General features: G+C 36.8%; 1 protein-coding gene across 2 annotated transcripts in view; it reads right to left on the reverse strand.

Annotated features, from left to right (window-relative positions):
• The window catches only part of crim1 (cysteine rich transmembrane BMP regulator 1 (chordin-like)), a 121358-nt gene that overhangs the window by 91924 nt on the left and 10297 nt on the right, over nucleotides 1-19137 (reverse strand). For both annotated transcript variants that reach the window (XM_084097413.1, XM_084097412.1), the window contains exon 2: nucleotides 14346-14519. In XM_084097413.1, coding sequence (XP_083953539.1) covers nucleotides 14346-14519 — 174 coding nt within the window. The remainder of the gene's footprint in view (nucleotides 1-14345; nucleotides 14520-19137) is intronic.

Raw genomic sequence — 19137 nt, forward strand, 5'->3', positions numbered from 1 at the left:
ATGCTCTCCGGGATAAATCCACAACAAATATTCAGTTACAAAACCAACATAACCATTAGACTGTTCTTACAAGAACATCATGCATTTTTGAAAAATAATTAGAAAAACCACCTTCTTAAGCACAGTATATTTTTAAGGAGATACCCCCCCTTACTGCTCTTCAATATGGCTCTCTGTAAAATAATCTCATTTGTGATTCAAATGTTACTCCAAAATGTATGTGGCATTGAGATGTTTTTAGAAAGACCTCATAGATCTTTGCTTGTTTTTCTACTGAATGTGTATCTTTGTTCATAAAAAAAATGCAATAGTTTGTATCTCTATGCCAAGATGGAAACAATGATGCAGGTAAATTACTGCAAGAATAAACTGAGCTTTAAATTCCTGTCTCTTGCTATGTCTAAATCAAATGTAGCCTGAAGTGAACCATGTCAAGTTCCTCCCTGCGTCTGAATCAGGGGCCCAATTTTCCTTCCAAACTTCTTGCTTCTTTCCTTCATCCAGAATGAGCTCACTGAGACGAAGATATACAGAACGTTTCCTCTTTTTTTTCTTCTCTGCACTGAAATTTTGTCGCAATGACACAACAAACTCTCTTTCTCAGCCAGACTGCCAGTCAAAACAGCACATAACCCACTGGGCCTTTCCGCAATCGGCAAACAACAAGCCCTTGTTTTTGCACATTTCATGTTCCCCCCCCTCACAGTTACTTGGGTTATGAATTATGCGCTCTGAGGAAAAAAAGGTTAATTTTCTCCTTGTAACCCTCACACACACACAGGCTCACAGTTTTCTGTGTACACTTTAAACAGGCAGCACTGACTGAAAATGGATTGGTCACTCTCTAACAACAATTCAAAGCTCTTTTCCGATCTACAAGTAACCTTTGCTGAAGACCACAAAAAGGCATTTGTTTTTGAATAGCTGAGAGCAGTACGCACAGGTGAGCGATAAATATATAAAATGCAAAAAAAAAAAGAAAGCACATTAAACAAATGTTCCGAACAAATGAGATCAGCATTGTGATTCTGAGAGTGAGACCTGAAATGGTACTTTGCGTTCCGCCGGCCTGTTCAGTAAGTTGCTTATAAAATATTGTTTATTGGTATTTCTCATCCTCAATTACTTCAGTAAGGGTGGAAAACATAGTAAACACAGATTTAAGCCCCATTAGCCAACAACAATTGGCAAAAATTCAACAGCTTTAACACATCTTATTAATTCTGACAGTTGTTAATATTCAAATCTAGCAAAACTATGAAAAACTAGCATATTACAATGTCACAAATTCTATGAAAGAACATAAAACAAGAAAGCATCCAAGTGTTAAATTATCACCCATTGTCAGACAACTAAAACAAAACACAACAAAATTGTGAACAATATTTATAAATAATTCGGTTACACTTTAAGGTGACGTAGTTACATAAGTACTGAGTAATATTTATTAACTACATGTACTTACAATAGAGTTATGGACCGGTTAGGGTTATTGTTTGGTTTAGGGTTAGTTACTTGTAATTATGCATAATTTACTATTATTACTATAGTAAGTAGTCCTACTTGTAGTAACGTGTAACTACGTCACCTTAAAATAAAATGTTACCAATTATTCCACTAATTTGTTTAAATTTAAGTGGATGTCTGTAAAATGAGGATTTTTTTCCCATTAACTCCAGTGTGTGCTGGTAAGGGACTCCTTTAAATTCAGGTGTGCCAAATTCTGATGCAAATCCTAAATGATCTCAGCAAAAATATGAAAAACTAGCATATTACAATAGCAACATTTCTATGAAAGAACATCAAACAAGGAATCAAGGAGATGTTCAATTATAACCCATTGGCAAACAAAACTAAACAAAAACCAAAAGTCTTGTTTATTTCAATGGATTTCATGATGCAAACATCCAGATCACACGACTTAAATGAGATCGTTGTAACTTCCGACACTCACAAATTAGTAAAAAGGACGGTGATCTCAAACTCGCCTGCATTAGAAAATGAAATGGCAGGTATCCTATTTAAAAAAAAAAAATTGTAATTTAAACTACGTTTGGAAAATGAATCCTGTTGGAATAGTATTATGCCAGGATTCAGCACTGCTCATAAATATCGGGAAGCTAAATATTCAAAACCATCAAAAGTTGGCAGCGATGATTAATTATTTAATATATTCTAGTAATCCTTATAAATATAACAGAAGCTGAGAAAAGACGGTAACTAATGTAGAACATGTTTCAGGACAAAGTACAGCTTCTTTATTTTCCCCCAACTGATCATTTGACGAACTGTCAGAATAACTGATAAAGCACTCAAAATGAATTGTTAGTTGAAGCGTCGTCTGTTATATCCATTTAGATTCCTCTTTCCTGCCAATTTGACAATGCGACCTCTTCCCCAAAGAAACAATCAGAGTGTCTTCGTAAAATGGCAGATACAGGAATCTTTCTGTTATACTGACATGCTTGCTCTGTCCCACATATACATTTTCCTCACCATCTGATCAAATGCTGAAAATACACAGAGCGAGCAGAAAGCACCCAAAGACCATGCTGTGAGCCACTGTGTGTGTGTGAGAGAGAGAGAGAGAGAAAAAAGTTCCTTAAAGGTTCTGTGTTATCTTTACCAATTTAAAGGACAAACGAGTGGCACGCTTCGACAGGCCGCTGTGTGATTCATCTTTATCAGCGAACCACACCAAACCCTCAGACCAAGCATCTACTGCCAGACACCACAGGGACACCAGAATGTCAACAATTGACTTACAAACAAAATGCCTCACTTCTCTTTAAAATATCATCACATCTACCATTTTAAGTCCATAGCCGTTGCGTCCCACCTCACCACTGAGTAATTGTTGGCCTAAGGCTGAAATCACGAGGAAATAAGCTTATCACAAACGCAGCAGTTTTAAAGCTCTTACAGGAAATGAAAGAAACTGACAGAAATAAATATATTATCTGTAAAGGAGGCAATGATTGTAGGCAAGTGTCAGTCTAAATGTCAGACTTTTAAAAGTGCGGTTCGAGACACATAATTTATCCTTTTCTGCCCTGGAAAGTTGAAAATTTTCCACCTTCGATGCAGTGTTGCATTAAAGCGATGAGCTACGAGAGGCCGTGAGATCTTACTCCCCTATAAAAAAAAACATTTCACATTATCAGCAATGTACGATAAAAGACAACAAAGTTCAATACAGTTGCAGGAAAAAGTATGTGATTCACCTGCGTTTCTGCATAAAATGATCATACAGTATATATCTCTATGACTGTAGTTGAGGTCCATTTAAAAAAAAAAACTTTACTTCTTGTGGGTCCTCTTAAACACAGTGAAGGGCCCTGAGGCCCCTGGGGTCATATGTCCACAGCAGAATATCGTAGTGGTATGGGAGAGGGCTACTTAAAGCATAGTGCTGGGGCCTCTGTGGGGCCCATGAAAACCATGTGGGCCCTGCCATATTTTGGCACAAGAATATCATAGAGACATGAGGATGGACTCTCTTTACTTGTGGCAGTGTATGTAGCTCCAACATGATGGCAGAATTTTTTTTTTTTTTATTGTAATAATTATTAAAATAATATAATTTGTTGGCCTAACTGTAGACCATTTAAGGTGCGGTCACAAAATTTGAACCCGACTTGAACCCAATGCATAAGGTCTGAATTAAACAGCTTTAACTCCCCGTGTTCCCCACAAGTTATATTAAGCAATTAAATTTGAAATGAATTTGATTGGCTTTCATACCGAATGGGTTATGCTTCTAACAAGTGTCACTTTTATCAAGCTCTAGCTGTGCACACTGCCCCATGTAATCCATCATTGAGAAACAGCAGCACTCTCAATCTGATGAGATGAACCAGGCTGGTGGACCCGTGTCAATATCCATCCGAACTGTCCTACATGTGTCAGAGGCTTGAAATCTTCCACACCAGCAGAGCTGTCAATACAATGAACGTATAGAGCAGTAAAAACCGCTGGGGACTGACTGTGAGGACGCTAATATATTAATTATTGGAATAAGGCCACTGTGCTAATGGTCATTTCAGATAATGCAATTCGATTGTCATTGTGCCAACCACAAAAGGGCACAGTTTTTTTTTCTTTTTTTTTGCGTGTTGTATCATAGAAGAAGGTAGTTCACTGGGCTTCACCAAAGCTCTGGTTGGGTCACACTGCTGGGGTCTCTAAGGTCTTAGAAGTGTAATTTTTGCTGGTTTCACTGTTTTGAAAATGTATAAAAAATTATTTTCATTGTTCACGATTCAGTTTGATTCATTCAGACAGATCACTCATGCACTGAACCATTTGCAGCAATTTCTCACTCTGAAATAGAAACGGGATACTTTATAAAACAGAAAGAGCACTTGATGAGATGGATATTTGCCAAACTTGCAAACATATTTTATATACAGTATGTGACCCGTGCTGGCAAAATGAGTCACAATGAGCAAATTTTCTCTATTAAAAAACCTTCAAAATGATGTATGATTTGTTTGACAAAGAATGACTGAGCTACACGCCTACACCTATTTGGAGTCGATAGAGTCAGCAAAGTCAATTTTGAGAAAAATATTTCTAAGCAAAATATATATTAAACTTTTTTTCCATGATACCACGATTGTTTGATTAACATTAATGAAACAGACAGCCTATATATTAAGACCTACTGTATGTATATATGTATGTATGTGTGTGTTATATATATATATATATATATATATATATATATATATACACACACATATATATATATATATATACACTCACCTAAAGGATTATTAGGAACACCTGTTCAATTTCTCATTAATGCAATTATCTAATCAACCAATCACATGGCAGTTGCTTCAATGCATTTAGGGGTGTGGTCCTGGTCAAGACAATCTCCTGAACTCCAAACTGAATGTCAGAATGGGAAAGAAAGGTGATTTAAGCAATTTTGAGCGTGGCATGGTTGTTGGTGCCAGACGGGCCGTTCTGAGTATTTCACAATCTGCTCAGTTACTGGGATTTTCACGCACAACCATTTCTAGGGTTTACAAAGAATGGTGTGAAAAGGGAAAAACATCCAGTATGCGGCAGTCCTGTGAGCGAAAATGCCTTGTTGATGCTAGAGGTCAGAGGAGAATGGGCCCGACTGATTCAAGCTGATAGAAGAGCAACTTTGACTGAAATAACCACTCGTTACAACTGAGGTATGCAGCAAAGCATTTGTGAAGCCACAGAGGGGGATGGGCTACAACAGCAGAAGACCCCACCGGGTACCACTCATCTCCACTACAAATAGGAAAAAGAGGCTACAATTTGCACGAGCTCACCAAAATCGGACAGTTGAAGACTGGAAAAATGTTGCCTGGTCTGATGTTTCTCGATTTCTGTTGAGATATTCAGATGGTAGAGTCAGAATTTGGCGTAAACAGAATGAGAACATGGATCCATCATGCCTTGTTACCACTGTGCAGGCTGGTGGTGGTGGTGTAATGGTGTGGGGGATGTTTTCTTGGCACACTTTAGGCCCCTTAGTGCCAATTGGGCATCGTTTAAATGCCACGGCCTACCTGAGCATTGTTTCTGACCATGTCCATCCCTTTATGACCACCATGTACCCATCATCTGATGGCTACTTCCAGCAGGATAATGCACCATGTCACAAAGCTCAAATCATTTCAAATTGGTTTCTTGAACATGACAATGAGTTCACTGTACTAAAATGGCCCCCACAGTCACCAGATCTCAACCCAATAGAGCATCTTTGGGATGTGGTGGAACGGGAGCTTCGTGCCCTGGATGTGCATCCCACAAATCTCCATCAACTGCAAGATGCTATCCTATCAATATGGGCCAACATTTCTAAAGAATGCTTTCAGCACCTTGTTGAATCAATGCCACGTAGAATTAAGGCAGTTCTGAAGGCGAAAGGTGGTCAAACACAGTATTAGTATGGTGTTCCTAATAATCTTTTAGGTGAGTGTATATACACACACAAATATATTATTCAATTACCTTTCTTGGGAGAAAAAAATCTGAAGTTTAAGCAAAATTCGCCTTGCCCATGAGTAGTCAGTTAATGGTGACAGTGCTGCAAAATACCTTGAAATCAATTAACCTGCTAACATGCCACTAAACTAAAGGTAAATGAAAAAGATTTGATTTTAAAAGGCAATAAGCTCTAAAGGAAGTTCTACTGACATGTCTCTGCCAGAAAACTACACATGGCAAAGGTGACGGAATCAATGGTTTTAACACCTCTAATTTTCCGCCTCAGGAGAAGGAAGGGAAACTACTCATGTCGTGCGCTAGAGCTGACCCTGTAGATGTGACGGGGCCGCATCCAATTAACACCTGTTTGCGATGTGGTGGCGCTCTGGTTCTCACAACATCTAGTATGTCCAGACGCCTGGACAGATTGATGCGAGTGAGTTTCGAAAGCTGCATCGCCTCTAAATCTTGGCTCCTGTGGAGAGGAAGAACACATTCGTGCTGAACAGACAGTTGTCCTCAAACATTTACCACTGCCAAAGTCAGGGGAGGATAAAATAACCCGTAGCAAGAATGCTTTGGATAATTTTGCAGACCTTTGAAAAACCACAGAGGTTAATTACACTCTGCCCCCACAATAATTAATTAATGCCAACAGCAAAAATACAATTATATATATATATATATATATATATATATATATATATATATACTATATATATATATTTTATGTTTAAGAAATTAAGCTGTGCATAAATTAGCGTGCTGTGGTTTTAGACAGCTGGCATGAGCAAAACCCTCCCAGAAAAGTTTATTTCAATAAAAAATTTAATTCAGCCCTCATTAAAAAAAGAAGAAAAAAAAAACACACTAGAGACATACACACTCCACACACCACAAGCTACACTTGTGCAACAGTGTTTTTCAACCTAAAAATAAGCATGAGAAACCCATGCTTTCAGTTTCATTCTGTCTGGCTGCTTTTGAAGATCGCAACGTCTGCTAGAAAAGCATCCAATTGATGTCAGGTGAACCTGAAATCAGGCAAATTATACAGGGTTTAATATATATTAGAGGTTTAGAAAAAAAATGCATTTTAATTTTATTTTATAGCAACACTACGGAACTTTTCTTCTTCGGGCGCCCTACAGGTTGGAAGCGGAATTGTCCATTACCGCTGTCGTAAATAATTTCACCGCCCGCAGCCTACCGTCGCACGCACACTCGCTGTTTATCTAGCACTGGCTTTGGAATGAACAATGTCCACTGACAAGGTAGAGTATGTTGCATGATTTCATGAAAGTATGATGTATTGCGACATCAGAAACGAAGGAAAACTAAATAATGACTATAGAGCTGGTAAGTCCCACCCCTTCCGCTAACCCAACTGGACCTCTAGATTGAAAAATCGTCAATGCAAGTGAATGTGAGAAAATAATTATTTTCTGGTCCCGTTTGAATTTTGCCATGAATGTGAACATATGTTGTCTGTGAATTTTTAATATATTTTTTCGTGTGAAGAATGCTACAATTTAGCGGGTAGAAGTTTGATACGGTTAGACTTTGTGTGAGAGCACTTTGTGGACTACATCATCCGTTTTATCCAGCGATTCCTAGTTTTTACATCAGATGGGAATCTGAAGAAAGAACAGCCCATTTGGTTTGAATGGTGACATTTGGGTACAAAACACACAGGCATCTCGATCTGTCTCCATAGATTATCGCAGCATTAGCACCGTGATTTGACAAGTGGAGGGAAAATGTGTTATGGGGTGACGTCACATAGGCGACATGTAGTCTTTCTCGTTATGTCTTTTCCACAACTGCTAGCCAAAGAATCGTACAATATACTGTCAAACTCGTAACATGAAAAATTATATAAAAAATTCACAGACAACATATGTTCACATTCATGGCACAATTCAAACGGGACCAGAAAATAATTATTTTCTCACATTCACTTGCATTGACGATTTTTCAATCTAGAGGTCCAGTGGGGTTTTACGGATGGGCGGGACTTACCAGCTCTATTGTAACGATTGACGTAAAGCAAGTCAAATTTGTAGTTTTCTTATGTCTCATTCGAACTACAGAAACACAACCCGGTTTGGCAAACTTGCATAGTATGGTTATAGCAGATATAGGGCTGCAAAGCGAATCCAGAAGTGCCTTTCACCCTGTTACGACTTGATGAACCACTGATACGATTTTGGAAACATTAATTTAAGGTAAAAAATGTTCCTTAGTGTTGCTTTAATACACTTTTTATTTTGCCATTAGGTTTGGGAGAATAAAATAAAACAGCATATATTCTGTAGCAAAAATGGCATTAGAGTAAGTTTGATTTATCTCTTTGAAACTTTGATCGATTCAAAACTGCATTTGCATCATTATATATTTACACAAGTCAAGTCATTGCATTGCATTTTGTATTTACAATAAGCAAATATTATTGTTTTGATGCATTGTTATATTGGTGCATACGGCATAGAAATGAAAATAGTTAAATATCATTCTTACGAAAATGCTTTGCTTTTTTTTAAACTTGACTTTACATTTTTTCACAGTAAATACATCAATCTTGTGACATATTTTAAATATGAAAATATTTTCATATTTTTTTAGCCATATTACCCATCCCTAGTCATCGTTACTGAATACAAATTTTTCAACTAGTAGCAGTTTGTTCATGGTGCACAGCACACACACACACACACCGTCACACATGGAGCTCTGCCCATGTTCCACATCAAACGGTTGAATGCCTTTGCGTTTTCCTCTACGGGACAACAGGGAAAGTCAAAGTACAGTACTTTCAGGCATTCCGTTCTTGGGTTGGCCGACCCCCCACGCTCTCTTTGAAAACAGGACATTGTTAAAACAGAAACATGTTGCTTTTGGCATGAAGCTGCTCTCTGCCTGCGTACAACAGGGCCTGCAATTAGCATGGCCGGCTCCCCAGAACAAATATTCTCCACTGTAATCCTGCCAGGGCAGCAGAGACACAGCTCCACTGCAAGAATGCTTGGCATTTCCTTTAATGTGCTTTGGCTGAGCTGGGTCAGAGCAAACCAACAGTAAAAGCAGAACAGAGTCCCACACAACAAAACTTCCTGTTCACACTCACTTTCTCTCTCAAACATACACGCTTTTCCCATAAAGAGAAAAACATATTTCCATCCCCTCATTCTTTTTAACTGCTACGGTTACAGGTTTTCTTTTTTTAATATATAATATATATATTATAGATATATGGGGCTTGACATTAACATTTTTGGTCACCAGCCACTGTGACTAGTAGTTTTCCAAAGTTACTAGCCACTCAGTATTTTCACTGGCCACAATTTTGACATCGATACCATTAGAAAAAAACTGCCATACAGATATTTTTTATATTATCTCATAATTTGGCAGCAGGTATATTAGGGTGTTGTCACTTTGATACTTGACTCACAGATCCATTATACTGTTACACATGCATTTTTTTTTCTCAACTGTTTACACTCACTTAAAACATAACTGACTGTGTTTACGTGAATACTCGCCAAGACTGGCATTTTGTCATTTTGTGTGTATTTGACTGTTTAAGCGCAATAAGCAGCCAAAAATAACTACATTTAGTACTGAGAGGCGGCTTTATGTGCTTTGAGTGTTAGCAATACACGCGATCCAACGTAGAAATTCAAGCCCTGTAACACCAACAATATTCAAGCGGAGCAAATGAAATGAGTAAGTGAAGGGAGGAGGGTCTGTGTGTAACTCGCAGTCGGAGAGATGAGAGAGAGAGAATGCACAGCTGGTATCGTGTGTCTATTCTGCGAAAAAATGAGAATTGGAAGCGTTTCAGATATTTCAGTATCGATATGTGTTGAAAAATCGCTACTTTTGACAACACTACATTGTACTTAGTTTACTATTTCAGATGCCTTTTTAAAAGACTACAACTGAAAAATATAAATATTATATATAGGAGTGACTGTATTACACGCCACTGCTGAAATCCCCCCGCATTTGGCGGGTTGGTGGGTATATATATATATATATAAAAATATAAAATAAGCTTTCTATTTCCATAGCTGGCAAAATTTCAAGTTATATCTTTTCAAGCGACAGTTTCTAAAAGTAGTGCATTCATACACTTACCAAATTACTCCAACCTCTAGGTCAGGGGTCTAAACTGGATTAGTGGAAGACTACCATTCACCTCCATGTTAATTTCAAACACAGGCTCTCTCTAAAAGAGCTCCAGCACATACCCTTACTGCTGTTTAGCCCAATCATTTCAAGTTGACGGTAAAATTGCCTTGACTAATCTAAACCCAGAGCTCAGAAGTCTTAATTGATCCAAAAGCCTGCATGTTCTAAAGCACTCTACCATTAAAACAAAGTGTTTGACACTGTGAAACAAGCCCTTGGACCTTTTTCCCATTTGTATTTCCAAACTTTAGTTAGTTTAAAAGATAAAATGTTTCTTGAGCACCAAATGTTATTACACTGAAAAATAATGGCTTCTGAAAACTCAGCTTTGCCATTACAGGAATCAATTACATTTGAAAATATATTAAAATACAAAACAGTTATTTAAATATTTCACAATATTACTGTTTTTTGATCTAATATATGCAGCAATGAAAAAAATACATGATTGGCATACTGTGTGCGATTTGAAATCCCTTCAAAGTCATTTCACTCTGCAGCCATCTAAACAAAGGCCACACGAGTTCAGCTGCTTTCTACAGTAGTTGAATGGGAAAAATCGCTATTTATCATGATTACATTTCAATGACATTTTAAATCAGCAAACAAATCTGACAGTGTAATATATTTTCATTATTTAGGCCATTCTAGAGTAAATAAAAACACACACAATGCCTATATCTACTGTCTTAAAATCAGTTTAACAGATTTTACCAAATTTAAATCCATTCCCTTTGTATAACGCACATTTTCTCCCTCAATACATGCAAGTGTAAGCCTATCCCGGTTGGCCAAAAATTGAATTCCTCAATATGTCATAGTTTAAGTATTATTTTCTCAAGCAAATGGACATCCATAATTAAATCTGAGACCCTTGACCAGTGTCTCTGTACAATAACCTGAACCTGTATCTGTTGGACAGTATCTGAAAGATCTGTCTTTTAAGGTCAGTTTTACCATCCTTCTAGTCTCACATAGACAGATTATATTCTGTCGCTTAGAAAAGACACGTCGGACTGACATGTAAAGAGTGGATTTACCTAAAATAGATCATACTACAATACTAGAAGAGAGCTGATCCGAAGACATGATGCGAAGAACATCTTTCCATCAGGTCTGGTGATGATTTACTGCTCTGGGATTTTTACCCAGAGACAAAATCTACTTAGACATCAAAGGTCAACATATTATTACCGTTTTATTGAGGATTGATTTCCTGTAGTAGCAACGGTAGAAGAGACTATAGATGTTGTTAGGGAACCTTGAAGAGGGCACTGCGACGGCATTATCAATCTTCACTGTCCTTAGAGAAAGACCCACTCCTCACAGCTTGGCTAAAGAAATCCAAGAGGTCACAAACCTTTCAAAATGGGGCCTGTTCTGATAATATCAATAGCACTTATCTATTCAAAGTTTGCCCTTGTGCCTGTCAGCTTCCCGTAAATACAAAACACTCCCTTGTGAGGAAGGATGTTTTTCCATCGGGCTGAATAGGGTGAACGACCTCAAAGAACAAGCCCATATTTCTGTTGATTTAAAAACACTTCTGTCTCTTTCTTTCACCAACAGCGCAAAGAGAGCAACAGAAGTGGAAGTACGAGATAGAATTTGATCATATTACCGTGACGGCTCCACTATCTGTGTGACAGAAGCAATTGTTTAATGTGAAATCAATAAAATCTCACAATGTCTGCTGATTGTAGACACAAAAGATGGCCAGGTTGATGAATCAAGACAGTAATGTTTTTCTTATGCAAATGATAACTGCTGAGCGCATACCATTACAACACTGCGAAACATGTGCTTTGGCCCACGCTCCTCGCGGCACTGAACGCAAACAGATGTATGAGGAGATTGGAAGAAAAACAACTTTACGCAGCAGCCAGAAAATGCATCACATTCTCTAGCAACAAAATGTGTATTATGTACGCCAAATAGGAGGGCAGTGTCTATACACGGTTTATTAAAAACGTACTATGTTGCTTTGGGCCAGCATGAGCAAAACAAACTGTATTAGCAGTGACAAATCTTCAGATTTGATTTATTTATTTATTTTTCATATTTTCTGAAGGAAATATGAGTGGTACTTGCCTATGCAAAGCTTCCTGTTCTGAGTTTTAGGCAGTTCTTAAACAGACTCATTGGGGAAAATGTGCCTCTACCTACATACAAAACTTATACATACTGTACAACCCACTGCAGTTTCCAGTTAAAATAAACACTACTGGCAGAAAAACACCAATAACGTTTGGTTATTTCAATGGTCCACTTTAGACATTCTGCTAACTATTAGGTAACACTGCAACTACATGTCATCTAACTCTCATTAGAGTATTAGAAGACTGTCTGCTTAATATCTACTAACACTTTAGTTTCATGGTCCCTTAACAGACATTCTACTAGTAAGTTTGCAACTACATGTCAACTTATTCTACTAACCCAAACACCTAACCCTAACCTAACAGTCTACTAATACTCTAATGAGAGTTAATAGACATGTAGACGCAAAGTCACTTGTAGTTGTCTAAAATGAACCATTGAAATTAAGTGTAACCCAACTTTTCACACATTATGATTACAGGGCAGATTATTGATTAATAAAGACATATTTGTGCATAGTTCCTTGCAAAATACTACGTTATGACCTCAACTTTTTTACCATAGGGAATTATTTGTAAAATAATACTTTTTTTTACATTTGCATCACATAACGTACAGGATTTCACTTGGTTTCCTGAACAGCTGAAAAGTGCATTTAAAAAAAAACATTTAAAACCAGCCAACAGACCAGCTTAACCAAGCTAGGAGAAAAGCTAAGACCAGCAAATCAGCTTAGTTGTTTTTTTGGTTTATTTTTTTCAGGTATTGCTTTGTGTAATATTTTTTTCCACCCCTGTTTTATTAGCCTGGCACCACTGTATAAGGACAAAGGCATCAAAATGATAGGCTGACAGCCACTAGACAAAAAACAAAACATCAACAACAAGCTACTCATCAAGAGAATTAACTATCTATTAGACACTACATCTCTAGCAAAGTGACAACTCTACAAATAGAAAAGCAAAACAACATCCCAGACTAGACACAACAGCACAATAAACAAGTGACAACTGCAACAACTCTAAAGCACTAGTCAAAACAACATGACCAGCACCTATTAGTAAACTAAAACAGGGGGTAAACCTTCAAAAATAGCCACAGCTGGCTTCAGGGATGACGAAAAGCACACCTGCCGCTATAAAACAACAAGGCCCTGCACCTGTTGCTATGACCGTTGTGATAACAAGCATGTATTTTTATGTTTAATTGCCAGTGTGCCACCATCTAGTACTGAATGCACAGGCACGCTCAGAGAATGCGAGCAAGTATCCATCAGGGACTGCATTTTTCAACGCAACATTTGCATTCTGATAGCTCTAAAAGGAGCCTTATCAGCCTCTAGTAAATCAGATTTGTCTGTTTGTTTAATCACAGGCTTCTAAAAAAAACCTGTAATTTAAGCAGGATTCCACTAAGAAAAGAGGAGAAAATAATCTTTTGCTACCCCACCCTTTACAAAAGAAAGGAATTAGAACAAACAACTATGTAAAAAAAAAGAAAAGAAAAAAAAAAGGCTCCAGGTATGACAAACATGTTGTTATGCAGCGGCTTAGCGAATGCAAAAAAATATGTTGCTGTCTCAAAGTAAAAACAAAACAAAAACAAACAAGTATTTGTTTAGGGTTCTTATTTAAGTTGACGTTTGAAATAGAAAAAAAATATCTTGGCAAACCTACTGCACTTTTGTACAAACATAATAAATAAAATAAATAAAATAAAATAAAATAAAATAAAATAAAATAAAATAAAATAAAATAAAATAAAATAAAATAAAATAAAATAAAATAAAATAAAATAAAATAAAATAAAATAAAATAAAATAAAATAAAATATTTACCCCGCGACAATTGTACATGTACTTTATTATAAAGCAATTTTTTTTGTATGTTCATAAAGTCAAGCAATCGAAAGTTCAAACACATATTTTAAAGATTAAACCCATCAAGGACGCATTAAATAGCATGATGACATTTTGAATACTGCAGAAAGACATGCGCATGCAGGTACAAGTATGTTACACGCTGGAAGTAGATAGAGAGAAAAGATAATGAGAATGGAGAAATAAGAGGTACCTTCAATCTTCTGCAGGGCTGTCTGACAGGCTTCCTGGCTAGCGAACTCAAATGGGTTGTTGCATGTTCGTACACTGTCACATTCACACTTCCCATCAATGATGTTACAGCCCGTAACCAGGTTTTCATTGCATGGCTCAAAGCCCAAGAGCTGGTCGTCATCCCAGTTTTCATCTGAACGAAAATGAAAGAGACGCATATCAATGAGAATGCCACAGCAACAGAAATTCATTACCAGATCAAACAGAGTATTTTAAAATTCAGAATACATCCCGATACATTTTTACAGTATCATTAAAACCGCGGGTTCCCCAAAGCCAACTGGTCTGGTGATGCTGAAGTAATGAGGCTACTGAATGCTAGAAAAGAGCACATGGCCAATTACATGTGCATTTGAGGTCCAAGGGGTATCATAGAACTCAGGAATAGGAGAGAAACGTAGACTTGTTATAAAGGATTATGCAGTTTCTACGTTCCTAGCCTCTCTCGACTTACACGATAAATAAATGGTGGCAGAGAGCAGCACATTTTCAAAATAAGAATGACCCCGACCCTGAAGACGCTTCTATCTGCCAGGAACATTATGAAGTCTTATTTGCAGTGCAAACACACATTGCTGATACAAGCGCTGGTATTTCAGCCCACTGAATGTTCACCTTATCAGCGCGCACGCATGTTTGTGTGCTTAGTACGGATGAATACACACTCAAGATGGGCACATACCAGGGCTGGCTGATATATTGAATTTTTTTGTTTTTTTATATACATAAATTATTTTACAATTTATTTTTATAAAAACCTTAATATTATTATTTTTAAAGGTTTTTTTTTTTAAAGCACACCTTTCTATGATATTGTATTCCCTAGAAAAGTCTGAAGATGGTTTGAGCTGGTCTTATCTGGTTTCACAACCTAGTCAAGCTGTGCAGCCAGCTGGTTTCCCAAACTGAACAGCTGAAAAGTGGCCAAAACCCCTAGAGAACCACCAATAGACCAGAGGGTTGTTCCATAAAAGACGCTTAGAAAAGCGGGGATTAAACTCCAAAACCGGACTTGAATGAGCCTAACAAATAAGTTGGGGCTAAAGTGGTTCCATAAAAGGTAATTGAAGTTCACGCAATCTCACTAATTTGATCCAGGTTAATCTAGTCTAGATAATTGCGTGTGCATGCGTTTCTTAAGCAGCCCTAGAGGTCGATCGTGGATCAAATCGATCCACCATCAAACAGCATATATTTTGTGCTGTTTTATGCGTTTGTGACATGTTTTTTTCCCCTCAGTGCAAAACTTACATTTTACAGTTATATTCTGCATCTGTAAATGTTAGAAAGTCATGCAAATGTATCCATTTTGCTGCTAATCTTCATATTGAACGAGCGCTGCTGCGCGCCAAATAGGAGCTTAATAATTCTGACTAAAATATACATTTTGCTTGGAAAATTAATATGCGATATTTTATAACACTAGAAATATCTTCTAATTATAATAATTTATCTTTAGGATGTTGGATAAGTTGCAGTGAACTTCTAGTGAACAGAAACATTTTTATATAACCCTCCCTCCCTTTTATTTCTAGTTATTTGTTATTTTATTTATTTACTTATTTAATATTGAATATTTGATATTCAAATAATATTACTTGAATAACTATTAGGAATTATGTGTCATTATAAGAGTTTGATATAAATATGTGAATGTTAAATTTTTCTTAATATTTATTTATTGTTTTTTGTCTTTTCCCCCTTAAATCATATGTAAATGTATCTAACTATGTACTTTTTGGTTATTGTTCTAATCATGTGTTTTTTAGGCTATGTGTTGGTGGGTATTATCACAAAAGAAAAAAAGTAGAAGGAAAAATAAGGAATATTTATTGGGGGAAAATATGATGTCTTTAAAGGAACTGTCAATTTGTTTTTTTAGATTGTGTTCTATTGTTCTTCTAATCATAAACATGTACTACAGCTGCCAAACAAAACCAGAGAGAAATGTATTCATAAATCAAAATCTAATTAAATCTTGGGCACAAAACATTCAGCCAGGAAAAAAAGAAAACCTGTAGTATATATATTGTATTTAGGCCTATCTATCTATATATCTATATCTATATCTATATCTATATCTATATATATATATATATGTCTATATTGTCTAATTTATCATTGTAGCCTTATTTAAGTTGATTTTCTGTATACTGTGTATTTATTTTTGGACTAATAGTGGTTAATAAAGTCCAATAATGGCATGAGAGAGTGTCAGTGGTAATATCATTGTGTTCCTATTGGTCAGTGTTAGAGGATCTGTGTAACAACTGAGGCTTAGCCTGACAGTTAGCCTGCCCTGGACCAGGCTAGTTTCCCAGCATAAGTTGCCAGGGTAACTGAGTTTGAACTATTTTAAGTTTGCTTTATGAAACAGAATCCACCGACAATAAGTCTGACTAACCAAAATAAGCCTGGCTTGTATTCTAATCTTGTTTTATGGAACAACCCTCAGCTTTACCAGCAAATCAGCTTAGGGTGGTTTATTTATTTATTTCAGCAGAGTATTGCTCAGTGAATGTATATGAGAATTTTTTTGCCTGTTTTAAAAGCCTGAAACCACTAACATCATATTAATGTATGTTGTTGATCCTGGAACAACATTCCAATCAGTTTTAAGGGACAAGTTTACAGTTTATGTCAAGTTTAGGCTTACAACCAGGGTTAAGTGCTTCAACATCAGTGTTATTCACCTATCATTTCCCTCTGATTTTAAGGATAAGTTATGGGTAGGTTTAGGTTTAGAGGTTTAGGACTAAATTTTCAGGCAGAAATGTTGATCCAGGATCAACAAACTATGTTGATCCAGGAACATGTCTTACTTGCATTAGTAATACATTAGTAATACATTAGTAATACATTAGTAATACATTAGTAATACATTAGTAATACATTAGTAATACATTAGTAATACATTAGTAATACATTAGTAATACATTAGTAATACATTAGTAATACATTAGTAATACATTAGTAATACATTAGTAATACATTAGTAATACATTAGTAATACATTAGTAATACATTATTTTAATACATGTCATTTGACCATTAATTTTCCATACTAGACCTTAGTAACATAAATGACAGTAGAGTAGTAGTGTAGAGTTTTAATGAATCGGTCCAAAACACAGATTTATTTGCATACACATCAACCAGACCCAGTGTATACACTAAGTACCAGCGCATGCATGTAGATGCATCTGAATGCGTGTAATTTGTGTCTTTCGGCCTCCGAGGAATGCAGCCCGCTTGCCAATAAATAACAGGCCTTGTGCTTCTATGAGCAATTCGGCTGTTGAGTCAGAAAGATTTCTGTAGAAACCTGCCTGGTACTTCAGAGAAACCTTCAATTTGATTTAGCAGAAATTAGACTACTAAATTACTTTGTTTTGTATCCATAACTTCTCAACCCCTGGGTGGGTCGCTTTAAATACTCTGAGGATAAACAAGTCATGGAAAAACATTCCTTTCACCCGCCCTTGTACGTTCACTGTAGGGTCAGTCACAGCTGCACACTTGCAGCCCAGTGTTTCGGTCATCTGCATCTGACGGGTGTGATTCCAGCTGTACGGCACAACACCCATACCGTGGGCCGCAAGAACACAAGGTCCCTATATATAGGGGACTGTGAGTATGTGATCTTCTAACAATCAAGGACTAGAAGCTGATGTTCCAAAGCCTTGTGCGCTTGTTATTTTCACCAAAGCCACAGGGGTGAAGTCCCCAAATAGCTGCTGTCAACAGCTGATTCTTCCGTAACTAAGCATGGCTCTCCAGACCAGCTTCGGGTCGTTTAGCTGGGCGTGGAGGGTCGAGTCCCCTGCCAAACAAGGGTTGTCAGTAGCCTGGCATAGGGTTCACATGATAAACACATCGCGGTGGTCCAAACCACACAGCGGGATTCAGCTTGGCATGTTCACAGACAGCGTTGCCTTGAAGACCTCCTGGGAAGATCCTCCTTACGAGTTCAGAAATCATAAATACGACGTGATGTGCATTCAAGTGATTTCAGTCAGATTAAAATAGATGCAATTTCACAATTTCTCTTTTTCACTTCCTGACAAACACGGGATGTTTATAGTGCTAATGCAACAAAAATGAAGAGAAAATATGCATAATATGAGTAACTGATGTGTTAACTATATATTTTATCATTCTTGTGCTCCAGGCACAATGACTGATAAGAAATGCCAAACCAAGTCAGCCCATAATAATCCATAATAATAATAATAATAATCCATAATCGAGCTACATTTTTGTATTCAATACAAAAATGCATACTAGAGATGTTAATCAATTAAAAATGTTAATCGAATTAATTACATGATATGCTTATTACAACATAAACTGTTTGTTGTATTTCCATATTAAATGTAAGCATATCACTAGTGTTTTCAGTTAAAAGCAGGTTCAAGTTTTTCCATTCATGGCCAAATGCTTGTTTAATGTAATTAATCGCAGAAAATTAACATGCTAAGTTGATAACCCTAGTACAATGTAATTGGTACACATTCACAATTACAACTTCTATCATGACACATTTGCGTGTATCATGATGAGTATTTAATTGACACGCCTCCAAACCCCAGAAAGACAATCAGTGTTCAATAAAATATAATTTCCCACTGGAAATTACAACATTGTGGAGGATTCCATTTACATTCATTTTGAAAATACGATCATCCGGAGACACTTGACAGCAGGATTACTGTAGTGTTGTCACAAGTCTAAAATGGTCTTAGTTTTTA

Source organism: Abramis brama (assembly GCF_963993115.1).
Source record: "Abramis brama genome assembly, chromosome: 21".
NCBI lineage: Eukaryota > Metazoa > Chordata > Actinopteri > Cypriniformes > Leuciscidae > Abramis > Abramis brama.